Here is a 27,063-nt window from a genome sequence, read left to right on the forward strand (position 1 = left end):
GCTTTTAGGAATTCTCATTAATACCAGCTAACTAGTAGACGAATATGCTTGGTTACATATTATTGAGATTGGATCATTTTAGAATGTTAGGTTTAATTCTATTGTGCAGCTCTTGTTTTAGTCCAACCGTTGTAGTGTGAGACCTTTCATTCGAAGAATTATCTAGTACCAATAATATGTAATTGTAATCATGTAGTAGTTATATGATATTAGAGGGAGTTCCTTCTACAACTGATAACGGAGAGTGATGAGGAAAGGAAACCTATGGAAAACCTAGGATATGTATTGGAGCATAGATCGCTCTATAGTATGATAGAAAGGAAGTGACTTGGAGGATTCGAGAAAGTCATTGGGGAGGATATAGATAGGTGTGGAAGGTAGTAGTGGATCGTACTACTAGAAGCACACGATTTATACCTAATACAAGGAAAGCCTTGATGAATTCGATAAACTTCGAGAGTGTGAACCTCTTTGTGTGTATATTGATTGTAATGTATTATGTTTCAGCATGGTGATGACACGTGGTGAGGCAGGAGGTTCAGGATCTGGATCTGGTTCAAGATCAGGCACCAGACCAATTGATGAGGGTTTGCGCGAGTTCATCGCGTCTGAGATTCTGAGAAGTATTTTTCATGCCACCCCGGTGATGTTTGGGTCGATCAAAGAGGGTATCATCGGGTTTATGGAGGATCGTCTCCGGATCTTTAGGGCCGATCTGGCTGCTAGTCAACACAGAGCCCACACTCTTTCCTTTAAGGATTTCAGGGGGATATGGGGTGCCGAAATTATTTAGGACGAAGGACCCCATTGCCACCAGACGATGGATAACAAATATTGAGTGTGCTCAGATGACTAACTTCTGCCCCCGAGGGCTCGAAGGTGGTTCGTTGTAGGCTGTCTGAGGGAGCGAGCTCGGCATTAATGGGAGGAGGTTGGCTATGCTCTAGGAGCCCCATCCATTGAGGCAATGACATTGTCGGATTTTGTGACCCGGTTCCAAGCGGAGTTTTCACCAGCTGTTGAGGTGCAACAACTGGCGAGGGAGTTTCTAGATATGCGACAGACAACTAAGACAGTGGAAAAGATCACTGCCAAGTTTCAAGAGAGAGCTTTATTGCTACCCAGTACGCTGCAGACGAGTAGATGAGGAAGACCCGGTACCATGACATGTTGAGATCAGATATTAGGGATTTTGTTAGTTTTTCCTCTTGTCCGACACTAGATGACTTGATATCTAGGGTCTGGGAACGGGAAATTGATTTGGAGCATATAGGGAAGAGGAAGGCAGATCACAGGTAGACGATTGGGGTTTCAACGAAGAAACGCAAGGGTTTCGATTCTATATCAAGGGGCCAGTAGGGTTGGGCCATTGTGGCAAGTGCGACAACATACATGACGGACTCTGCAGGGTGGGTGGTTCAAACTGCTATAAGTGTGACACGACAGGGCACTTTTGCAAGGATTATACCGCCACTACCACCACCTAGGTATCTGATCTAATTTGTTTCCATTGCAATCAGAAGGGCCATAAGAAGGCTAACTGCTCGAGTTTAGTAGCGGTAGGACCAATAGCAGCACCTGCTCTGGTGACTCTAAGGATCATTGATGGCTGCCAGGGTAAGGAGGAGGTGACATTTGTGAGGAGCAGAGCATATCAGCTGACAACTTAGGAGGACCATGCAGCACCTGATATAGTTACGGGCATGTATCTTCTCCTTATTTTTATTCATGTTATTTATCATGCTTTTATTTATGTGTTACTGTTTAGGTTCATTCCTTGTGAATGGTATTTCTACATTGATTTTGTTCGATTCGGGTGCTCCCCGATCCTTTGTATCTCTTGTGCTTAGCAAGAGGTTTGATGATGTTCCGGGGATCTGGATTATCAGTTAGAGGTGGAGATTGTTGACAACTGTCCGATACAAGTGGCAAGGGTTCATCAGGGATGTACTTTGGAGTTATTCATCGAGCAATATATGACTAATTTGGTTTATATTCCTCTGCATGAGAGCAAGGTCATTGTGGGGATGGATTGGTTGAGCCCCCAATGGGGGATGATTGACTATGGGCTTCAGTTGGTACGTGTTCGGACCCCAAGTGGGGGAGAGTTGGTGATACACAGTGAGGGTGTTCAACGTGGGCCAACTCTCTGTTCAGCAGCAAGGGCCAAGCGTTATCTTTAGCAAGGATGTTCAGGGTGTGTTTTCTATGTGATGGATACTTAGAAGAAGGATATGGTGATTGTGGATGATGTGTGGATTGTTCAGGAATACCCAAACGTTTTTTGGAGGATATTCTTGGAGTGCCTCCGGAGAGGCAGGTGGAGTTTCGGATTGACTTGGTTCTAGGTGCGCTATGATAGCCAAAGCACCTTACCGGTTAGCACCTCTAGAGATGTAAGAGTTTTCCATTAGCTACAGGAGATGTTGGGAAAAAGGTCCATTCATCCGAGTAGTTCACCACGCCGATCTTATTTGTGGAGAAGAAGGATAGGTCACATTGGATGTGTATTGACTACCGGGAGCTGAATAAGTTAATGGTGAAGAACCATTATCCACTCCCGAGGATCGACGATTTGTTTGATCAGCTTTCGGGCGCATCTTGATTCTCCAAGATTGACTTGCATTCAGATTATCATCAAATAAGGGTTAGAGAGGAGGATATGCAAAAGACGGCCTTCCAAACTCGTTATAATCATTACTAGTTCGTGGTGATACCCTTCGGGCACACCAATGCTCCAGCAGCGTTCATGGGTCTCATAAACCGCATATATAGGCATATGCTGGATTGGTCAGTGATTGTGTTTATTGATGACATCTTGGTCTATTCCAAGACTCAAGAATAACACGAGGATCATCTGAGATAGGTGTTGGAGACCTTGAAGAGGGAGAAGTTGTATGTAAAGTTCTCAAAGTGTGAGTTTTGGTTGTGTGAGGTGCAATTTCTAGGACACCTTGTCATCCAGAGCGACATCTTGGTCGATCCAGCCAAGTTTGGGGCAGTGATGAGGTGGGAGGTTTCGAGGTCTCCATCTGAGATTCATAGTTTCCTTGGGTTGGCAGGTTACTATCGGAGATTTATTCAGGATTTCTTCAAGATAGCGGTCCCTTTGACCTGGTTGACGAAGAAAATTGTCACCTTTTGTTGGAGGCCTGAGCAGCAGGCAACTTTTGACACTCTGAGATAGAGGCTATGTGAGGCATCGATTCTAACCCTGCCAGAGGGTGTTGAGGACTTTGTGGTATGCTGTGATGCGTCGATCATGGGTTTGGGTGTAGTCTTGATGCATCGGGGTCATGTGATTACATACGCTTCGAGGCAGTTGAAGCCTCATGAGGCGAACTATCCTACACATGATTTGGAGTTGGGGTGTGGTTTTCGCCCTTAAGATTTGGCGACATTATCTCTAAGGGGCCAGTTGTACAATTTACACGGATCATAAGAGTTTGAGGTACCTGATGGACCAGTTGAATATGAACATGAAGTTGCGTAGGTGGATGGATGTGGTGAAAGATTATGATTATGAGATCCTTTACCACCCGAGGAAGGACAATATAGTGGTCGATGCTCTCAGCCACAAGGCAGCTACCGCCCCGATTAGGGATATGTGTTTGAGGATGACTGTGATTACCCACTCTTAGAGCAGATTTGAGAGGCTCGGGTTGAGGCTAAGAAGGAGTAACATTGGAAGAATGAGCACATTATGGTCCAGGTGGATTCCGTTGACTATGATAGTCGGGGATTGTTGACATTTCATCGTAGAGTCTGGGTTATGTATTGTAGGGGTGTGTAGCAGATCTTGATAGAAGAAGCTCACAAATAAAGATATTCCATTCATCCGGGTGAAACAAACATGTACATAGATCTCCGATTTGACTATTGGTGGCCCTGCATGAAGCGGGATGTGGCCTGGTATGTGGAGAGGTGTAACGACCAAAAATTTCAACCAAATTAAAACATTTTATTTTATTCAAAAACCATTACGTTCATGCATCTTGTTTTCAAAATAGTTTAAACATCAGAGTATCCCCCATAACCATATCACATAAATCATAAAACATGAGGAGCGATACGATCAAGCCTTCGCCTTGTCACGATCTCCTTAAGCACCTGAAACAATAAACCACAATTGTAAGCCCGAAAGCTTAGTGAGTTCCCCCAAAGTACCCATACACACATAAACATATGCATACAGCAAAGAACAACATACGACGGGTCCAATCAACCTTCCGGTTGGAATACCCCTGGCTCTCAACCATTGGGTTGGAATGCCTACAATACACGAACCCAATCATCCTATCGGGATGGAATACTCTCGGCCCACAACCATCGGGTTTGAATGCCCAAACACATATATGTACAACAATAACTACTATGGGTCCAGTCATCTCATAAGATGGAATACCCTAGGCCCCTCAACCATCGGGTTGGAATGCCAACCTACTATGAGTCCAATCATCCTACCGGGATGGAATACTCCTGGCCCACAACCATCGGGTTGGAATGCCCCACTCCCTATACATACAGTAACTACTGCTACTACTATGGGTCCAATCATCTTGCAAGATGGAATACCCCAGGCCCACAACCATCGGGTTGGAATGCCAACATACTATGAGTCCAATCATCCTACCGGGATGGAATACTCCCGGCCCACAACCATCGGGTTGGAATGCCCCACACTAGCAAACATGCACACATAACAGGAAACCGCATAATACTCTACAAAACCAACATACTAGGGCCCTATCATCCTACCGGGATGGAATACCCTCTGCTACTGGTCAACATACATAACCCGCGGGTAACCTCCTACCAGTGTACATAAGGCAAGACCAACTACAGTTCTATACTCATAACTGCTACCCAACTACCAGGGTGCTGATCCAACAGAACTAGTCATCTCTTAACTATCCATTCCTCTAGGATACTAAGCTAACAAGGCATATCCTCATATCATTATCCTATATACCAGGATACTAGCAAGCATAACATCACACAACATAACAAGCTCTAAACAACAATTCAAAGGGCCGGCCTTGGTGCCTTAGACCCTTGAGTACAGTGAGGATAACTCACCTTGCAACTGCCAAAATCCTACAAATTTTTGACTGCTGACTCACTAGAAATCCCAACTATCACATGCAATTTAGCACATTAGAATCCAACATGACTTTCTAGGCCAAATGCCCACAACACCCATTAAGTCCATTATCCTCTTATTGGGCCAAGACTCAAAACCAAATCCTCATGTAAAGCCCAATATTGGCCCAATTTAATAAATTGGGCCCACCTTTCCAAACGGGCCTAGATCCAAGGTCCATAATAATTATTGGGTCCAATTTACTCCATCCATATTGTTCAGTCACGGCCCAAGCCCAGCTAGCCCAAATACTCAAGGCCCAAAAATTGAAAACCCAACAGAGGGTGTACGTTGGGCGTACTCCTCTGGTACGCGGGGAGTACGTTCGTCTGTACCAAAAATCCTTCCAAGTGCTTAATGGCTTAAGCACTTAAGCCCATATGCTAGATCCAGCGACCAGAAAGGCCTAGGACTCATAAAGTCTCAATCTGCCTGATGTCCCTCTTTAGCATACTCACCTCTGCGTGGATACAAACTGCCTGATGTCCCTCTTAAGCATACTCAGATATCGAGACATCTGAGCCTGCTCCGAAGAAAAATCCGGGCAAAACATCACCCTCTCAGTGAACATCATGGTGATCTCCATCACCGACTCTGAGCCCTGCTTCAGTTCCAGGAACTCCTGAGCCAACCTTTCTCTCTCAACCTGCAGAACATAACGAGTATTGAACATTTCCCGGAACTGATCCCACGAAACCGCAGCCTGCTGCGCATCAGAATAAGATCTTGTGGTCAACCTCCACCAATCCTTCGCCCCGATCCTCAAAAGGTTCAGAGCACACCTCACCCTCTGATCCGCAGGGGCATGAACACGTGAAGAAGCAACCCTCCACGTCTGACAACCATCTCATAGCAACGATCAGATCCTGAACTCCATCAAAAGTAGGGGGCTTCGTATTGTCGAAATCCCGATACTGAAAGTCCCGACTGGCTCCTCCCCCTGTCGTTGCCACAGCCGCTGCGGATGCAGCGGCCACTGTCTCTGCAAGAGCCGCATAGCGCTCATCAAAATACTCAACCATGGCGGTCTTGATCGACCCAAACAGTTCTGGCAACTCAACCTGGAACATAGCAGCAACCTCATCATGTAGGATGTCATGAATCCTAGCATCCAACTCATTCGTACTCATCTAACCAATAACATCGGGTGGTGCTGATCCATCCTGACCACCCTCTCCTGATCCCGATCCCGAACTGGGTCCTGACTCGAAACGTCTCGCATCCACCATACTGAAATGAACCATAAGAACCTCAGATACCTCGCATAACCGCCAAGAACTAACCTCTAACCAACAACCTAGGGGTTGTGACTTCCTTGACACACGTATGGTCCTGTGCTTTCAGTAGTACGGGCCCATACTACCTTCCACACCTACCCATATTTGTCTCAAGTATCACCACAATGCCCTAAGCACAAACATACATAGCAAGCACTCAATCCTCACCCCAAGAGGAATACTGAATATCTCATAACAAGAAAACCCTAGGCTAGCAGGTATCACAAATCAGGGAATTCTATCATGCAATTCCTAAAGATCCCTTGCCTAGTACTAGCATGCTGTTAAACGTATCTCAAAAACAAATAACTTGTATGGTATTTTGAGGTAACTTACTGGCTCCGGATGATCGTACCCTCTGCATCCTCCTCTACTTATTTTGAAAAACCTTTTGAAAACCATTTTTTGAAAACCTTGCCTTGATTTCAGACTGGATTCACACGAATGTTCCTCTAATTCACTCAAACCAAGACTCTGATACCAACTTGTAATGACCAAAATCTTCAACCAAATTAAAACATGAGGAGCGGTACGATCACGCCTTCGCCTTGCCTCGATCTCCTGAAGCACCTGAAACAATAAACCACAACTGTAAGCCCGAAAGCTTAGTGAGTTTCCCCAAAGTACCCACGCTCACATAAACATACGCATACAGCAAAGAACAACATACTACGGGTCCAATCAACCTTCCGGTTGGAATACCCCTGGCTCTCAACCATCAGGTTGGAATGCCTACAATACACGAGCCCAATCATCCTACCGGGATGGAATACTCTCGACCCACAACCATCGGGTTGGAATGCCCAAACACATATACGTACAACAATAACTATTATGTGTCCAGTCATCTCATAAGATAGAATACCCTAGGCCCCTCAACCATCGGGTTGGAATGCCAACCTACTATGAGTCCAATCATCCTACCGGGATGGAATACTCCTGGCCCACAACCATCGGGTTGGAATGCCCCACTCCCTATACATACAGTAACTACTGCTACTACTATGGGTCCAATCATCTTGCAAGATGGAATACCCCAGGCCCACAACCATCGGGTTGGAATGCCAACATACTATGAGTCCAATCATCCTACCGGGATGGAATACTCCTGGCCCACAACCATTGGGTTGGAATGCCCCACACTAGCAAACATGCACACATAACAGGAAACCACATAATACTCTACAAAACCAACATACTAGGGCCCTATCATCCTACCGGGATGGAATACCCTCTGCTACTGGTCAACATACATAACCCGCGGGTAACCTCCTACCAGCGTACATAAGGCAAGACCAACTACAGGTCTATACTCATAACTGCTACCCAACTACCAGGGTGCTGATCCAACAGAACTAGCCATCTCTTAACTATCCATTCCTCTAGGATACTAAGCTAACAAGGCATATCCTCATATCATTATCCTATATACCAGGATACTAGCAAGCATAACATCACACAACATAACAAGCTCTAAACAACAATTCAAAGGGCCGGCCTTGGTGCCTTAGACCCTTGAGTACAGTGAGGATAACTCACCTTGCAACTGCCAAAATCCTACAAATTTTTGACTGCTGACTCACTAGAAATCCCAACTATCACATGCAATTTAGCACATTAGAATGCAACATGACTTTCTAGGCCAAATGCCCACAACACCCATTAAGTCCATTATCCTCTTATTGGGCCAAGACTCAAAACCAAATCCTCATGTAAAGCCCAATATTGGCCCAATTTAATAAATTGGGCCCACCTTTCCAAACGGGCCTAGATCCAAGGTCCATAATAATTATTGGGTCCAATTTACTCCATCCATATTGTTCAGTCATGGCCCAAGCCCAGCTAGCCCAATTACTCAAGGCCCAAAAATTGAAAACCCAACAGAGGGCGTACGCTGGGCGTACTCCTCTGGTACGCGGGGAGTACGTTCGTCTGTACCAAAAATCCTTCCAAGTGCTTAATGGCTTAAACACTTAAGCCCATATGCTAGATCCAGCGACCAGAAAGGCCTAGGACTCATAAAGTCTCAATCTTTATCCTTTTGGACGTCCATAAAGCTCTTAAGTCAAGGTCTTAACCCATTAAGACCTTCCTACTTCTTACATGGGACAACCAAAGCCATTGGGACCTCATTTTTCTTACTCAAGACCTCTCCAATGGTCTGAAAGGACAGCTCAACTTAACCAAAACACATCATGCATCAAAATGGGGGGGTTTTGGGACAAACCATACATAGATCTACACAAAATAGATGTCAAGCAAGAAGCTTTATACCTTTAGGAGCTCTTGAACCACCAGAAAACTTCGGATCTACACGTTGGACTTCTTCCTCTACTCACTAGATGCAACACATTCTTCTCAAAACACTCCAAATTCACTTCAAAAGCTCACACACTCAAGAAGTTGGATAAGGTTTGGGGAAAACGACTCTAAACAGTGGAGGATAGGTTTTGGGAGGGTTATGAGCTCTTAAAGTTGTTTAAATAGCCTCCATACCTGAAATATTAGGGTTTCTAAATGATAGACGTACGTTGGGCGTATATCCAGTATGTTGGGCGTACGTCGAGGGACTCTACGTTCATTTACTCCATTACGTTGGGCGTACCCACGTGTGTCCTAAAGCATGCATGGCCTTTCTTTGACAAATTTTTCCATTAAGTGTCATAAGTGTCAATATCTTCAAAGTGTCATAACTCCTTTATTCTAAGTCCGTTTTCGACGAACTTTATATCCACGAAAAAGTGGCGAGAAGCCCTACGCTTCTAGCAACACACCCCGACCCGAAGCCTTCTCGAATAAAACCCATTGCCCATAAAAGACCGAAACACCCTTACTCTTGATCTCGGGGATCCATAAATAATTAATTACTTTTAGAACGGGGAGTTACAAGAGGTGCTTGACTTGCAAGAAAGTCAAGGTCGAGCACCACCGACCTCACGAAAAAAATGGAACTATTAGGTATTCTTGTTTGGAAATGGGAAGAGATCACGATGGACTTTTTTGCGAAGTTACCACAGATGATGCACATAATGGATTCGATTTGGGTTATCGTAGATCGATTGACCCAGAGCGAACATTTTATCCTGATGCAAGAGAGTACTATATGGAGAAGCTGACAGACATTTACATCTGGGAGGTTGTGGCACAACATGGGGTGTCAGTTTAGTTGTTTTATATAGGGATGTTCGGTTTACTTTCAGGTTTTGGAAGAGATTTCATAAGGATCTGGGTACTCATCTGCATTTCAGCATGACTTTCCACCCGCAGACTGATGGTCAGAGTAAGCAGACTTTTCAGACCTTGGAGGACATGCTTCGGGCATGTGTATTGGATTTTGGTGGGAGTTGGTATGCATATCTTCCTTTCGCAGAGTTTTCATATAACAATAGTTATTACACCAGTATTGATCGACCTCCTTTCGAGATGCTCTATGGGAGGAAGTGTAGGACTCCGATATGTTTGGGTGAGGTTGGCCAGCGGGTGATGGGGAGTACGAAAGTGGTACTCAAGACGACGGAACTGATTCAGTTGGTCTGCGGCATACTTCAAATATCCCATAGTTCATAAAAGAGCTATGCCGATAGGCGCTGGTCGAACTTAGAGTTCCAAGTTGGGGACATGGTGGTACTAAAGGTGTAACCTTGGAAAGGTGTCATCTGATTAAGGAAGCGGGGCAAGCTGGGCCCAAGATATATTGGTCCTTTCAGGGTTGCGTATCATTTGGATATGCCTGAGGAGCTTAGTCAAATTCACAACACATTTCATGTCTCCCAGCTGCAGCAATGTCTGGTCGACGATACCACGATGGTTCCATTGGGGGATATTTAGATGGACGAGCGCTTAAATTATATAGAGAAGCTTATGGTGATCCTCAATAGGAAGACGAAGACTCTCCGAATCAAGGTTGTGGAATTGGTAAAGGTGAAATGGTAGATTCGGAAAGGATCAAGATGAACATGGGAGCCTGAGGAGGATATGAGAGAGCATTACCTAAAGTTGTTTGCGGAGGCGGACTTCAAGGAAAAAGTTTGATTCAAGTGGGGGAGATTTGTAACGCCTGATATGTCAAGTAAATTCTTTATCTATTTATTTCTTTATATTTTTGGCTTGAGGACCTCATACGTTGGGCATACATAATGTACGTTGGGTGTACGTTGAAGGGTTCTTAAAATGAGATTAACCTCTTTGGTACGTTGGCCATACCTCTAGGTATGATGGGTGCACGTGAGTCAAGGGCAACCCTAATTTTTAGGGTTTGCACTCTATTTAATCACCTTATGTCCCAAGTCTCTCTCCTTATCAGCCTCCATTGCCCCTTTTGAGCACTATCTCGAAACCCTAACCCATTTCTCAAGAGATTTGACCCTTGTGTGTGTTTTAGTGTGTGTTGTGCATCTTGAAGAAGAAGAAGCCTTGTAGAGGAGCATTGAACAAGTTGGAGCTTATAGATCCCGGGTTTATTCACTCTTTCCAACTTATTGGAGGTATAAAGTCTTGATCTTGTTTATCCTATGTCTAGATCTAGAATTGGTTGAGATTTTAGCATACTTTGGTTCTATGAATGAATCCTCATGAGTAAATGTTACTCAATAAGTTATGAGATGTTTCTTTTGATATTTCTGAGGATCTTAGTCCATAAAGTTTGCATCTTGATGGTTGTAGATCAACCATTCATGAGTTAGTGATCATTTGATGGAAGTAGAATGCTAAATCTAGGGTCCGAGTCTCCTTGGGCAATGCAAATGTATCAAGTTGGTAACTTTATTGTTTAAGACATCCCACAAGAGTTAGATCTGAAAACGGACATTAGACTCAAAGCATTAAGTGCTTAATGAAGCCCTGGCTAGATGAAGTAGTACGTCGTGTGTACATAGGTGGTACGCTGAGCGTACTCATCAGGGATCATTTTGAAGGCTTTGGGCCATTATTGGGCCTTAGGCTTTAGGACATTGTTGGGCCTTAGGACTTTGAACTACGACCATAGATTGAAAGGCCCACTACGGGAAGGGGTAAAATGGTCTTTTACCCCTTGGCATGAAAGAGGGTAATCCGGACCATTCTTGGGTTATTACTCTGAGTATTGATTAAGGTTAATTGGAATGTTCAATGCGAGGATCCATAGTAGCACTATCCCGGGAGTGTGATTTGTCTATCTTCAGACTAAGGTGAGTTCCTTCATTGTAGTCGTGGGTCGAAGACACCAATTTCGGCCCACTAGGTTTTGTTGTAGGATGAAAGTTGTCTTCGTGACAATTATTGTTATGCATGTATGTGCTTGTTGTCTCTATGACTCTTGTTGATATGATTGTATGATAGTTATAGGGGTGAAATAGACCCGATACCGATTGAAGGAGACCGAAGGGGATGAAATAGACCCAATACCGGTTGAAAGAGACCGAAGGGGCATGAAATAGACCCAATACTAGTCGAAAGAGACCGAAGGGGGGTGAAATAGACCCATTACAGGTTGAAAGAGACCGAAGGGGGTTGAAATAGACCCAATTATGTTTTTGACTGTTATGTATGTATAATATGGGGTATTTGGAGGAAACTCACTAAGCGTTGTGCTTACAATTTATGCTTATGGTTTTATATACTTCCAGCTTGAAAGGGAAGGGTCCGACATGATCGCATTGCATCTACCCATGTTTCCGTATTTTATGATTTTGAGATTTTGTACTCTGGTGATTATTTACTATGACATACTCTTGGTTGATTTGATATGAATATTTGATGTTTTGGAATGGATTAAAAATGAAAGTTTTATCTAAAATTTTGGAATGTTACAGGAAAAATAAAGAGAAAGAATATGGGAAATTGTAAGAAAAGATCCAAAATGGATTAAAACGCCAACATCGTCGGAGGTACAATAAAAACCATATCACAACTCAAGTTTGTTTAACGTTCCGACGCATGAATTAACACATTGACACCGATGACGTCCCCGACGACATCAAAGAGATCTTCCCACCCCATGACGACCGATCGGATGCGACAAAGCGAAGGCGTTCAACGACATGCGGATGAAGCTGAAAGAAGGGCACAAGAGTTGGTGGAAATGAAAGAAAAGTTTGACACACACAATTTAATAGCAAAAGAAAGAGTTGGCGTACAACACCAACACTTAGAATTCCTTCGTCGTAGAGCAGAGGAAGATCAAATGACGAATGATTTGGCAATTATTCGCACTAGCTAGAAAAATATGACGCCACGAGATTTTGAAGGGCTTCAAAAGATGAAGTAGAAATCCAAAAAAATATTTGGACTACGACTATCGTACCGTTTTTATGTTTTTAAATTAGAACTATCGTATTTTTTGTGCTCAATGTTATTATTATTATGTTTTTGTGTAATGTTATTTTTTAGTTTTTAAATGTTATGTTTAATTTAGGATTTAGTTAAATAGGATGTCTTATTAATTTATTTATTTTTAATAAATATTGTAACATAAAATAAAAAACAATCGAAAAAATTGAAAAAAAAAATGAATCGAAAAAATAAAAAAGAAATGATGATATGAAAATTAGTGGGTGTTACAACATGTTGTCAAGGTTGTTAAAATCTTGATTTTTATGTCATGATCTTATGATTTTAAGATCGTATATGTGAAAAACGATCTCGATCACACTACAATCCCAATTTTACCTCTTTAGTTTTATTATACAACCAAGTATAAAAAAAAAATCATATATTAAACATGAAATCGAGTGTCACAAGTTCCATGAAGTCTTCTATAACATCACCATTTTATCAATTCATATCGAGTTCGGTAGAATATACCCATAATAATTTCTTTGTGATCTTATACATGATCAAAATGATCTCATTTCATCCCGAGTTAAGTAGATCACACCCATAGCTGATTTTCATGTTTATAGTTTGTAGCAACAAAAATATATTGATGATGCTTAAAAAGTTAAAGTTGATTACACATATTTTTTTTCAGCAAATTTGAATATTACGATCATTGATGTGCAAAACATAAAACGGTGTCAGGTAATATGTCAACGTTATATTGTCTATTTCTCGGTTGGCTTGTTATAAATATTTATCAACCTGGTTGCCTTATTGCGGGCCCCACCAAAACCGCTTATGCTTTCTAGCACATTTGAAGACTATATTTACCGAATTTAAAAATGTCGTCTGATCATATGGATCGAATTACAACTTGAGCAATTCTGAATGGAGACTTCTCACAAACAGGTAGTGCTCATTACAGGATGCTCCTCCGGCGGCATCGGAAACGCCCTGGCCCGCGCTTTCGCCGCCAGGAACTGTCTCGTTGTTGCGACGGCGCGTTCGCTTTCTTCCATGCCGGATTTGAACGATAAGAGTGATATGTTCTTTCTTCAGGAACTTGATGTGTTGAGGGATGAGAGTGTTGTAGAGGTTGTCTCGAATGTAATCGACAAGTTTGGGCGGATCGATGTTCTTGTCAATAATGCTGGAGTTCAGTGTATTGGTCCTCTTGCAGAAATCCCTCTTTCTTCTGCTCAACACACGTTTAACACCAATGTTTTCGGTATTATCTCATGCTCGTGTTTTATGAGCTTGATTCTATCATTTAGAAAATATCAGCGATATTCCTCATCTGTTGTTTCTATGATTCAATTGTTCTTAATTGCATCAACTCGAGATAAGTGTTCATTTCCAATAACTCGAGAGAACTGGAATCCTGTCCACAATAATTACTTCCTTCAACCATGAACAGTTAGCTTTTATGTAGGTACTTTAAGGTTGATTCAAGCCGTTGTTCCTCACATGGCATCTAGAAAGAAGGGAAAGATTATGAACATTGGAAGTATATCTGCTATGACCCCTGGACCATGGTCAGGAGTCTACAATGCATCCAAAGCTGCTATACATTCGCTAACTGATACATTACGGTTTGTCACTCTGTTCTGATTCCAATTCCATTCATTCCTGATTCAATTCCATTCCAATCCTTAATCGATGTAATTGAATGGAACAGGTTGGAATTGAATCCATTAGGGATCAATGTAACTAATGTTGTACCTGGAGCCATAAGATCAAACCTTGGGGAATCAGCAATAGCCAATTACAGTAAGATGCCGGAATGGAAACTATACAAGAAATACGAGGCTGCAATCAAGAAACGAGCTTATTTTTCACAAGGACCAAACGCAACTCCATCTCAAGAATTTGCAGAAAAGACAGTAGATGCAATCCTCAAACAAGACCCTCCTTCTTGGTTCTCTTATGGTCAGTACTCCATTATATCTGCCATTATATACCATTTGCCTATTTTTCTTAAAGATTTCATTTTAAAGAAGGCTATGAAATGTTGTTAGTTTTCCATTTCTGTAACTTGTTATGAGACGATGAGGGTATAAACTATAAGAAATTGTATTACACAATGTGACTATCAGTTTATGACATGTGCATATAACATATTTGAGTTGTGGTTAAACATTTTTCTTGAAGTCATATTTACATTATTGATGATAGATTAGATAAGGCTATGTGGTTCGTTGTCATGTTTGAGTTGTTGGGTTTGAGAGTTATATTATATTAAATTATGTTCATTTATTATATTATATTAAATTATGTTCACCTCATATTTTAATGACTAAATGTTTTGAAAATGTCTAAAGGTTTTTGATACTCTCAAACGTTTTGATTGAGAATAGTCATTAAACCAAGAGGTGTCAATATTCAATAAACATGGTGATCTCCAACAAGAACTAGTTTGATGAGTTGGTGACCTCAGGATAGAAGTTCATGATACATGACTTGTATCTCAACTTGAATATTCATTATTGTATATTATATATAATATATAATTCTTTAATAGTGTCTTAAAAAATTGTTATATTTTTATTTATATCTAAGGCGTCTAGACCCAATTAGGTATGCTCTCGATTGCAGCTTTAAAATTTACACATGGATTTAATCCCGAAGCAATCATAAAAATCGGTGGAAAGTTTTCAAAATATTTTACGTGTGTTAGCATCAATTGAGAAATAACATTAGATGTTGGAAAATAAATTTATGATAGCATAGACGTTTGTTGATAGAGTATTCCACTAACGGGGCAATATCGTCTTAGACAAAATGGGGAATTTTTTCTCTATGATATTTGGTTAATAATTCATGTTTTAACAAATGTTCAATCATTAGGTAAAGAGAGTTTCATCTCTAAAGAGAGTTTCATCTCGTAAGCATATTTTCAACCATTCTTACAGGTCTTACTCATTTCCTTTTTCAAAAACTTTTCCATCTTTGATGTTGAATAGGTCCGGTTCTAAAAATTGTCTCGTTTAATGTTTTAAAATTTGGGAGGTGGGATTCCTTTATTTAAACACTAGGTGTGAGACCCGTAAAAAAATATATTTTTTGTTAAGCATTTCTTGTTTAATAATTTACACAACTGAATTTGAAAAGAATATCAATTTGCCGTGAATGAACCAATTTTTGCAAGGTTTCTCCAAATTATTGTGAATTAAAAAGGATTGGGCAAAAATTATGTTTTTCAATTAGGAAGATTGATTTGAATTTAAATTGAATTTAATATATTAATTGACAAATTATGTGAGAATTTATGAAGACATTTATTTAAGTTTTCTTATTTTTTTTAATTATATTTTTAGATTAGATTTTTTTTATAATTTAATAATAAAGCCAAAAAAACCAACAATTTTGCCAAGTGGATTTAAATGAAATTGAAAAAATTAAAAAAAAAATGTTATGTGACATTGAATTAGATGATGACATGTGATAAAAAAAACATTTATTTATTAGGTAGGACAAATTTAAAACATGACAACAACAATGTATGTTATAAAACTTCTCATCACATATTGGATTCAAAACTCGTCTCATTCGATTAATAGTGTTACCATGATTACTAGCATTGTGTACCGTTATCAAAAATATTTTTATCATTTACTTTAAAAGTGTTTGTTAATATCATTAACGTATCGTATACATATATTTTGTTCATCCCCAGATGAAAGTTTTTCAAAAGAAAGAATTCATTTTTGCATAAAAGACCATGTTTTTAAATTGATTTAACGCATCGTGATACAAATAAATAGCTGAGTGGTATCATATGGAGTGGTCCAAACACACTAGTTAATGATCCTCTATTAATAATGAGATTCAATAGACATTCGATATTTATATTTTTTTTGGAAATATTTAGTAGGGTGTTGCAATGGATGTTTATAATTTAATTACAATTAATACAACACATTAACTATGTCAATCGACGACTCCTTGTTTCTATTGGATGCCTTTTTAAGATGACAAAAGCAATGGAACAGTAAGGCTATGAGGTATGAGTGCGGTAGCAACAAACAGTCGAAGTCTCTCTTACTCTCTCTCTCTCTCTCATTTATCTCTCTCTTCTTCCTTTCTTCTCCACCATAAATAGTCTATTTACCACACCCGAATCTCATATGAAGTTGAGGTGGAGTGTTTTTTCATGGTAGAACCATGACATCACACCCTCCAGCCTAAAACCTTCCCAGCAGGCCTTGCAAAGCCAAATTGAAAGTCATGTTGGATTTAGTCTTTTATAGTTTGAAAGACATGCAAAAGTAAATCAAATTGAAAACCACATTGGATTTGGTCTTTTACAGTTTGAAAGACTTACAAAAGTTTATTACTTTAATAGTATTATATTATTTTTATAGGAAGACTACTTTAAATATTTAATAATACTATGTATCCACAATACGACATTGAATATTCAATATTTGTTTCTACTAGTATATTTGATTTCAAACGTATGTTAGAAAGATCGTTTCATCAAATATATATAAATCAAATTTTTGTTAAATTATTTATTTAATTATTTATTGTAACTTTTTTAAAGTTAGCATTTGTTTTTTTGACTTCTTTTATAATGTCTATATACATTGTGTAGTGCATATATATGTTTAGTTAAATGTTTGTATCACTAAATAACTGCATTTTATGTTAATTTGATATTAAATAGTTATTAATTATTAATATTTAAGATAAATATTAAAATTTATAAATTAATTGTTGATTCGGTAGTAAAAATCATTTTTAAAAGATGAATGATATTGTATTGATACATAAATGATTGTAAAAGTTGATGTGATGTGTTTGAAAGACACATGACATTTTAATAGTGTGAATGGCCTATTAAAGTGTTTATATTTAAATTAGATATACGTTTTTTCTGCAACTTCAATTTTTTTTTTCATATTGGTAATACATTTCTTCTTTCTTTTGGTATTGAAAGATCTAGTATGTTCAAGAATTATATTAAAGTGATATTGCTAATTAGCATATATGATATTAATGAGTCACATGTGACATCCCCAAAATCACGGCCAGAAAAGACCGGTTTAATTTATGCTTTTAAAATAATTTCAGAGTAATCCTTTGATTAAAAGAATTGCGGAATTCGTTCCCAAAACAAAATATGATAAAATAAGATTTACCAAAGCATTTCTTAAAGAAATGTATTTTTCATTATATTATAATACTCGAGATGTCATATTCCGATAAACAGACCAAAAGTATAAACATTTCAATACAGACCTTACAACAGTTATTTATAACAACAGGTTTATAATCCAAAAATAACTTGACAAGTCATCCAACTTATGCTCTGGCACCACTACCTGTAATACAAAGAAACTGAGTGGGTCAGGCTTGGGAGCCTGGTGAGCATATAGGGTTTTCAACCCATAATAAATAATTATATTTAATTCCACCAACCAACAATAACCCAATTACCCATTTCCGTTATTCTCACTTTACATCCCTAAGACAACTAACATAAGGGACCTAGTCTAAGAATATTTCATCAGGGCGACAACACATGCTTCGGGGGTTCCTCAGCAATATAAGTCAAATAAGGCAACCATGAGGGGGATGGAGTACAGCGAATGAACACCCAAGTTCATTAACACCTACAGGTGGCGAACCTGCTAGCGTTTCACAGGACTGTCTAGAAAAGTCTGTGGTCGTCATCTAAACTCCGCTAGATGACTAAATCAAAAACATCGAGGCCTCTCATCTTTTTATCACAAGACAACTATCTACCCATGTTCTACCCAACATTTTAGTAGATAAAATATACATTTTTATACATAGTTTAAAACCTGTATAGTATGTTCATTCAAAACACATTCCAGATAAAAGACGAGACACATACACATAACACGTATTTCATAGAGAATAAATCATATCCATGAGATAGAAGAAAGTGAATATACATTCACACATATAACAACAAAATATACACATAACACGTATTTCGTATAAAATACTTCATAATTATGCGTTAGAAGAAAGTAACCACACACTCACTTGATCAGAAGATGATTAGACAGCACTACGGCTTGTAGAAGTAGTATTCTTCGATAGATCTGAAAGATCTTCACAAAAATCGGACTCCTCGCGGGCAGAGCTTCGGCTCGGGAATTGCACTTCTTGGGATCTTCGGGACTTGCTTCGGGATATTTCTTGCATGTAAATCGAGGTAAAACGAGAGAGAGAGGAGAGAAAATAGCAACCCTAAACGGCTGGCCCTTCAAATCTATTTATAGGGCAAATTTGGCCCTTGCCACGTCATGGCACCCTTTTTCCACGTTGTGGGCTTGGTCGTCACTGCATATGTCATCGCAAGGTGCGTCCGGGGGACTCTCGAAGGTGTCAGAAGACTTGCCACGTCGTGACACTGCGTGCCACGTCATGGTCTCTGACACAGCTTTGGGGTTCGCGCCCCGAACTTCAGAAATTCATAACTTTCGCATATGAACTCCGTTTTCGACGTTTTTTATATCGACGTGAAGGTGAGATTATGCTCTACAACTCTCGTTTAGACTCCATTGGCTAATTTTGAATGGATTTTTAATATATTATAAGTATATTACTTTTATAATATTTTTAGTAGGTCGGGACAGGAAAACTCTGTTCGAAATTCATAACTCCTTCATTTGAACTCCGTTTTCGTCTGTCTTTTTTATCGTTGGACTACTATCAATGAGATCTTTAATTCTCATTTAGAAATTTTTGGCTAAATATCACTCGATCTCTATTTCGAGTATTCGGGCTGCATACCGCTAAGTCGAAACTTCGGAAAATCATAACTTCTTCATACGAAGTCAGATTTGGGCGTTCTTTTCATGCACGCTCTCGGTTTAACTAGCCCTACGACTTTAGTTTAGATCACTAAGGCTAGATATCGCTCTATCTTAAATTCATATTTTACGTCATTCGGCGTCGTGCCGGTTCTGTCGCGAAACTTCGACAGGTCATAACTTCTTCGTTATAACTCGGATTTCGGCATTCCTTATATCTCCGGAATCCTTGTTTCGACCACTACAACTTTATGTAAAGATATCGGGCTTATCTCACACTTTAATTTTGACGCTTATTTTTATCATTTATTAATTATATCTTTATAATTAAGTATTAAGCACACAAATACACATAATTCACATAATACTCAAATATTTCATCATTAATACTTCAAAAAGAGTTACAAGGGTTAACCTAGACTATTATATCAACGAAAATGCCTAGCCTGGAAACACGGGCGTTACATTACAGTAACAAAAACATGATATAATGGATTATTTATTAGAAATTGATTTTAATAAATATTCAATAAACTCTTATGATTAAATTGGAAATTATTTATTTCTAGGAAATAATAATTTTCATTAGCAAGTAACATTACATAATTCAAATTGTATGAATTAATAATTCATGCACTACATTTTGGACTAGATAAATTATTTTGTTTTTTACCAAAAAGTTAAAGTTTATATTTTATAAACTTGGTTTATAAAAATATAAAACTTTTGTCTTGTTTTACCTTCTTATTTTTTAAATAATGAATGAAAAAGTAATGCATGCCATTTTGACTAGTTTATACAAAAAGAAAGGCATAGCTTGAAGCATGAGGAACACTTAGGCTTTAGGTACATGGGTTCTTAAAGTGTTAAGGACTTATGGTCTAAAGATGAGCTTTATGTAATGAGACTTTCATTCTTTTAGTCCTTAAGATGTAAAATCCGAAATCATGCATACTCTCTCCATTCTCTATAGTTTTTTGGGTTTAAACTTGAAAAATACTTGCTTTTATACTCTCTTGAAGTTCATACTTTGGTTATGAACTTCAAGCTTAATAGTTACGAGTTCTAGACTAGCATCTACATTAAGTCGAGTCATTATTGGTGTCTCTAAAGTTCATCATTCTTCATCAACTTCCAAGCCTCCCAAGAGGACCCAAAGAACTACAAATGTTTGTTATTTCTTCATCTTTTCTTTGGTTGGTGATGTTTTCTTTTCCAAACTTTGTAACATGATCATTGGTGGGTTATAATGTAACGACCCAAAATTCAAGACCAAAAATTTCTTTTAATAAAACATTACTTTAAGCAAAGACATTATTCCAAAACATAATCTGAGTATAAGTTTTCAAAACACATGTTCATTATCAGAGTAAACATTCCCAGGCTGTCTAATATATGGTGTGTGCCATGCGATCACCCCGAGCTCTTCCCTCCGCTACCAGAAGTACCTGAAACCAAAACTGAAAACCGTAAGCACGAAGCTTAGTGAGTTCCCCACCCTACCACATACCATACATAACCACATACTGCACATACTGGGCCACGCCTGCTATTATGGGCCTCGCCCCTACCTCGAGCCTCGCCCGCTACAACGGCCCCGCCGCTCCAGGCCCCGCCTGGCTTCGAGCCCCGCTCGGATACAGATCTGTTTCACTTAGGCCTCGCCTGTCACAGGGCCTCGCCCGCTAACATATAATAGCACATAATCATACTGCAAAACATAAGCTAAACATATACAATGGATCATGTCCTAAGGCCTCGCCTATCCTGGGCCTCGCCCTTGTCCTGCTACTGATGAGACATAGAACCCCGTCCATGCTCCTACTGATAGTGAGATACGGGCCCAACCCACACTCACTCCTTTCCTAACTTGGGCCTCGCCCCTGCTCTACTGCTAATGAGATGTGGAACACCATCCACACTCTGCTATTGGTGAGATACGGGACCTCGCCCACACTCACCTCCCTACCAAGCACATACATGTATCACACAGACAACAAGTATAAACTATCATATAAACCAATCCTTGGGCACCCGCCCGCTATCATTGGACCTCGTCCTAAATATCATACTAGCATACTGTGCATAGGGCTAACCCCCGGGTCTTCTACTCATAGCTACATGGGTCGGCATTGTGGCCTTAGACCCATTCACACAAAAGGGAAACTCACCTGCACTGGCTGAACTTGCTGATGATCCCACTAGCCGCTGCCCGGCAACTCTCTGAACTCCTGCTCCACCCGCTCCCTGAGCTACCAATAATATTGTAACACTGAGTCTAACCGACCCCCGAAAGACAACCAAGTCAACTCTGGTCAAAGTCAAAGTCCTGGTCAAAGTCAACCTTCCAGGTCAACCCTACTCGCCGAGTCACCCTATTGACTCGTCGAGTTCATATGTTCAGAGTCTTTCCATTCGTGACTCGACTCGCCGAGTCAGTCCATGACTCGCCAAGTCTACCGATCTCCGAGTCCTGACCTATCCAACTCACCGAGTCTCCACTCGACTCACTGATTCGAGTCTCAACTCGATGGGTTTGGGGTTTCGCGACCTGACTCGCCGAGTCCAAGACAGCCTTCAACAGACTCACCGAGTTGTTCTTCCAACTCGTCGAGTTCCTGCCCAACTTCATCTGACTCGACGAGCTGTTCATCCCACTCGTCGAGTTCCTCCAAATCTTCATGCTACTCTCCGAGTCCACTCAAAGGACTCGTCGAGTCCATTCAGATCTCCATACATGCAGAGGACTTTTGAGTCATGCACGGACTCCAAACTGTAGATCTACCCTTCCCAAGCCTATTCCTCATGTAAAGTTGCAAACTTTACGTGTAGAGAAGGAGATCTAGGCAAAATACACCATAAACTAGGGTTTAAGGCAAAGAGGCTCCATAATCAACTCAAGGGCTGCTACTTTATGCTTCTCAAGACCATAATATGCTTAGATCTGAAGTAGCAACTTTAGATCTGGCTTCTAACTCAAAATAATAACATTATGGCTAAAAAGCCCCAACAACCACACATAGATCTAGGTGCAAAAAGGGTCCAGGAACTAGTTTATTACCTCCAAATGCTCAGAATGAACTCACAATCCCAGATCTATAGTCCTTTCTTGCTCCTCCAAGTTCCTTCTTCCTTCTCCAAGCTTTAATGCACCTTCCAAGGCAACAAATGGCTCAAATAGAGGATATGGCGGCTAGGGTTTAATGTTCTGGGTGAAAGAGGCAGTAAAGGAACCCTAAGGGAGAGAATGAGACGCTTAAATAGGCTCCAAGTCCCGAATTTAGGGTTTTCTCCGCACAGACCAGACTCGCCGAGTCCCTTTGCCCGACTCGCCGAGTCGGTCACTTACTCCTCGACCCGGATCCCGCTTGGACTCGCCGAGTCTCCCTTTGAAATTAGGGTTTTCCTTCCTTTCTTGGCCTTCCCGACTTTGGGTGTTAAATATAAACTTGTTTTATGTTATTCAAATCATCAAGTCTTCCGTCGTTAAATATTATGTTTTTGAAACTAGTTTTTGAATAAAAACTCAACAATTGGTATCAGAGTCACCTTGCAAGTTCGGTTAGATTTTTTGATTTTTGAAAATCTTAGTTTTTGGAGAATATGGATAACTTGGTTTTGTATAAAAACAAGTTCATACATATTTTCTATGACAACTTTATAATTATTATTTTATGTGACAAAAATTTTCATGCATCTTTTGTCATTTAAAGTTGTCTTAGAGAAACAAAGATTGTTTAATGTGCATGTTGATATGTATGATGTGCATAAACTAGCCAATGACCATTGTGTTTGTTGTGTTGGTTGTTTTATAAATATGGTTGTAATAATTTATTTATTCATATGGTATGTAATAAATTAAATAGATTAGTTTTCTAAGTTTATTTTTGTAAGTAACAGATTAGTTGTTAAAATAATTTTTTTGTACAAAAATGTAACAAGAAATGAAGTTAGAGTCATTTTTTTAAGACCAAAGTGCAATTTTCGCAAGTATAAGGTGTTTAGGATTTTCATTGACAATTTTCAAACTGTCGCTAAATGTTGTTGGCAGACTTCTCAAAGGGCTATTGAGCATTTGCGACATTTTCTGCAGCACTTTCTAAAAGTGTTGCATATTGCTGAAATATTGCTTTAAAGAAGTTTTTCCAATCTTTTGCAAGCAAAGAATGTTTTCTCAAGTGTGAGCTTCTACAACAACCACGGGCGTATCCACCATATGGTTAGGTAGGTCCTAGGACCTACCTAAGTTTTTAATTTCATTTACAATGTATATAGTAGAAAAATTAGGAACTACCTTAGAAAAAATAAAGGACCTACCTTGAGTTTGTTTTTTTTTTTTTTTAAATCTTAAAAAACCATTTTAAAAAGAAAAAATATATATAAGTTATTAGGGGCAATTTGTTGTTTTAAATTATGAGATTGAGAACAAAAAGTTAACCACTCTTCATCGGCACTCTCAAAATATTAATAAATAAATAAGTTGTTCTAATAAAATAGAAGCCCACATGCCAAAGACTCTCACTCTCCGTTCACCGCTTTATTAATGGACATAATCAACTAGTTTTTCGTTAAACTGTACGTCTTTTTCAGTTATATTTTAATTGGTTTTTTAAAATTTTTAATCGGTGGCACAAGGTACATGAGCTGATTTTCAGTTCTTGTAAGGTACATGAGCCGACCCGACACGACCCCAAAAGTGTTGTTGATTTTTTTATTGGTCTCACTTAATTTAGGAACCACGTGATTTTTTGTTCTAGATTCGCCACTGACAACAACATTACAAGAAAATTTTTGGTCCCTTAAAATGTCCTTTTAGGAATGGACTTGGCATTTTTTTGGCTCACGAAAAATGTCACTAGTTGGTTATGTTTATGCACATATAATTTTATGTATGTTTGTGTTATTTATTTTATGCAATTATTATGTGTGGTTGATAAATTAGTTTTTCACATGCTAAAATAATTTTAGACAAAATAAACATCACATGGAGTTTGGTTTTCAAAATTTATAATGTGGACATAAGATGTAACAAGTTATTGGTTTAAAATATAATCCGGTTTTATAAAACGTTAATAACATCAAATTTTGAAATACTCAAATATAAGTTTTAAAATGGTGATTTTTATAACGTATCAGATGAGGCGCATATCAAACCATAGGAACCATTCCACAACAAAGACCTAAGGGTTGTGACTTCCACAACAAATCTATTTAAAATAGTATTATAAAATTGGTGTTTAGTTGTTTATATAACTATAAGGTCATTAAGTAACTATGATGGTAGTTTTTGAAAATTCAATTACTATAAATAAGAGCTTTGGGCTCTCATATTTCTTGCACCATTCTCTTGATTCAATAGTATTTCTCTTCTTATCCCTCAAGCATTTCGGTCCCTCGTGATTCGACTTCTCTTTCTGTAGTTTTAATATAGTAAGGTGAGCGCTGAAGTGTTACACGAATCTTTCTTAGAAAGATTCAGCGACGAACTTCTGCGCTTGCAGAGCCCGACTCCTAACTAAAATCCCCTTGTAAATAAGTTATGTTTACCCTATGTTAATATAGTTTATATTAAAAATTAGTATTGTTATTATAAACTTATAATAAATATTTGGGCTATTATTATGACTTATATAAGTGTTGTTATAATATCTTTTTAACTACTCGCGGTACGAAGAATCTGGTTTAAATATTTATTAAATTATATACATACTAAAAATTATTAAAATATACCTCCTTCTTTGATTGGTCAGGTTTTTTTTTTATTATTTATCTTTTGTTTTTTTAATATTTATTAAATTATATACATATTAAAAATTATTAAAAAATATATCAAAATTCATGATTTTTAATTTCTTACAAAATGAGTATAGTGTTTTCATAAAATATATTTTTTTTAAAAATAAAAAATAATAAAATATAATGAAAGATGATCTTTTTTGTCTTTTGACGAAGAAAAAAAAAGAGTAAGGAAAACACTCACACGACACTAAAAAAAAAAATGGTTTCCATTCCACCAACAAGTTAGAGACTGCATTTATTAGGGATGTGGCACATCTTTATACTTAAGAAGCTGATGTATCACAACAAATATTTATGTATCAACCAGGGAGCCTACAATGTTGCCGTATTGCGGGTCCCACCAAAACAGCTTTTCTACTATATTTACTAAATGTCGTCTGGATCATATCGATCGAATTACAACTTTAGCAATTCTGAATGGAGACTTTTCACAAACAGGTGGTGCTCATTACAGGATGCTCCTCCGGCGGCATCGGAAACGCCCTGGCCCGCGCTTTCGCTGCCAGGAACTGTCTCGTTGTTGCGACGGCGCGTTCGCTTTCTTCCATGCCGGATTTGAACGATAAGAGTGATATGTTCTTTCTTCAGGAACTTGATGTGTTGAGGGATGAGAGTGTTGTAGAGGTTGTCTCGAATGTAATCGATAAGTTTGGGAGGATCGATGTTCTTGTCAATAATGCTGGAGTTCAGTGTATTGGTCCTCTTGCAGAAATTCCTCTTTCTTCCGCTCAACATACGTTCAACACCAATGTTTTCGGTATTATCTCTTACTCGTGTTTTATGAGCTTGATTCGATCATTTATAAAATATCAGTGATATTCCTCATCTGTTGTTTCTATGATTCAATTGTTCTTGATTCCATCAACTCGAGATAATTTTCATTTCCAAAAACTACAAAAAATTGAAGGATGTAAGCGAATAACTCGATTTATCACTAAAGAATTACTTCCTTCATCCATGAACAATAAGCTTTTATGTAGGTACTTTGAGGTTGATTCAAGAAGTTGTTCCTCACATGGCATCTAGAAAGAAGGGAAAGATTGTGAACATTGGAAGTGTATCTGCTATGACCCCTGGACCATGGTCAGGTGTCTACAATGCATCTAAAGCTGCTATACATTCGCTAACTGATACATTACGGTTTGTCACTCTGTTCTGATTCCAATTCCATTCATTCCTGATTCAATTGCATTCCAGTCCTTAATCGATGTAATTGAATGGAACAGGTTGGAATTGAAGCCATTGGGGATCAATGTAACTAATGTTGTACCTGGAGCCATAAGATCAAACCTTGGGGATTCAGCAATATCCAATTACAGTAAGATGCCGGAATTGAAACTGTACAAGAAATACGAGGCTGCAATCAAGAAACGAGCTTATTTTTCACAAGGACCAAATGCGACTCCATCTCAAGAGTTTGCAGAAAAAACAGTAGATGCAATCCTCAAACAAGACCCTCCTTCTTGGTTCTCTTATGGTCAATATTCCACTATATCTGCCATTATATACCATTTGCCTATTTTTCTTAAAGATTTCCTTTTAAAGAAGGCTATGAATTGTTAGTAACTTTTTATAAGATGATGAGTGTATAAAATATAAACTATAAGAACTTGTCATAAAAAATGTGCATTAATCTAATGTGGAGATTATTTTGTGTTTTCTTTTCATATAACATGTTTGAGTTGTGGTTAAATGTTTTTCTATAATTCGTATTTACATTATGGATGATATAGATAAGGATATGTTGTTGGTCTTCATT

General features: G+C 38.8%; 2 protein-coding genes across 2 annotated transcripts; both read left to right on the forward strand.

Annotated features, from left to right (window-relative positions):
• Window positions 1-13,501: 13,501 nt before the first annotated feature.
• On the forward strand, window positions 13,502-14,851 carry LOC111906476 (short-chain dehydrogenase ptmH). The gene is made up of 3 exons (XM_023902234.3): window positions 13,502-13,942; window positions 14,147-14,306; window positions 14,393-14,851. Exons 1-3 carry the CDS (start codon window positions 13,603-13,605, stop codon window positions 14,730-14,732), a joined length of 840 nt encoding a protein of 279 aa, XP_023758002.1. The 5' UTR covers window positions 13,502-13,602; the 3' UTR covers window positions 14,733-14,851.
• Window positions 14,852-25,590: 10,739 nt separating this feature from the next.
• Window positions 25,591-26,976, forward strand: LOC111906475 (short-chain dehydrogenase ptmH). The gene is made up of 3 exons (XM_023902233.3): window positions 25,591-26,061; window positions 26,285-26,444; window positions 26,531-26,976. The coding sequence occupies exons 1-3, from the start codon at window positions 25,722-25,724 to the stop codon at window positions 26,865-26,867; spliced, it is 837 nt and encodes a 278-aa protein (XP_023758001.1). The 5' UTR covers window positions 25,591-25,721; the 3' UTR covers window positions 26,868-26,976.
• Window positions 26,977-27,063: the final 87 nt, after the last annotated feature.

Source organism: Lactuca sativa, chromosome 2 (assembly GCF_002870075.4).
Source record: "Lactuca sativa cultivar Salinas chromosome 2, Lsat_Salinas_v11, whole genome shotgun sequence".
Classification (NCBI taxonomy): domain Eukaryota; kingdom Viridiplantae; phylum Streptophyta; class Magnoliopsida; order Asterales; family Asteraceae; genus Lactuca; species Lactuca sativa.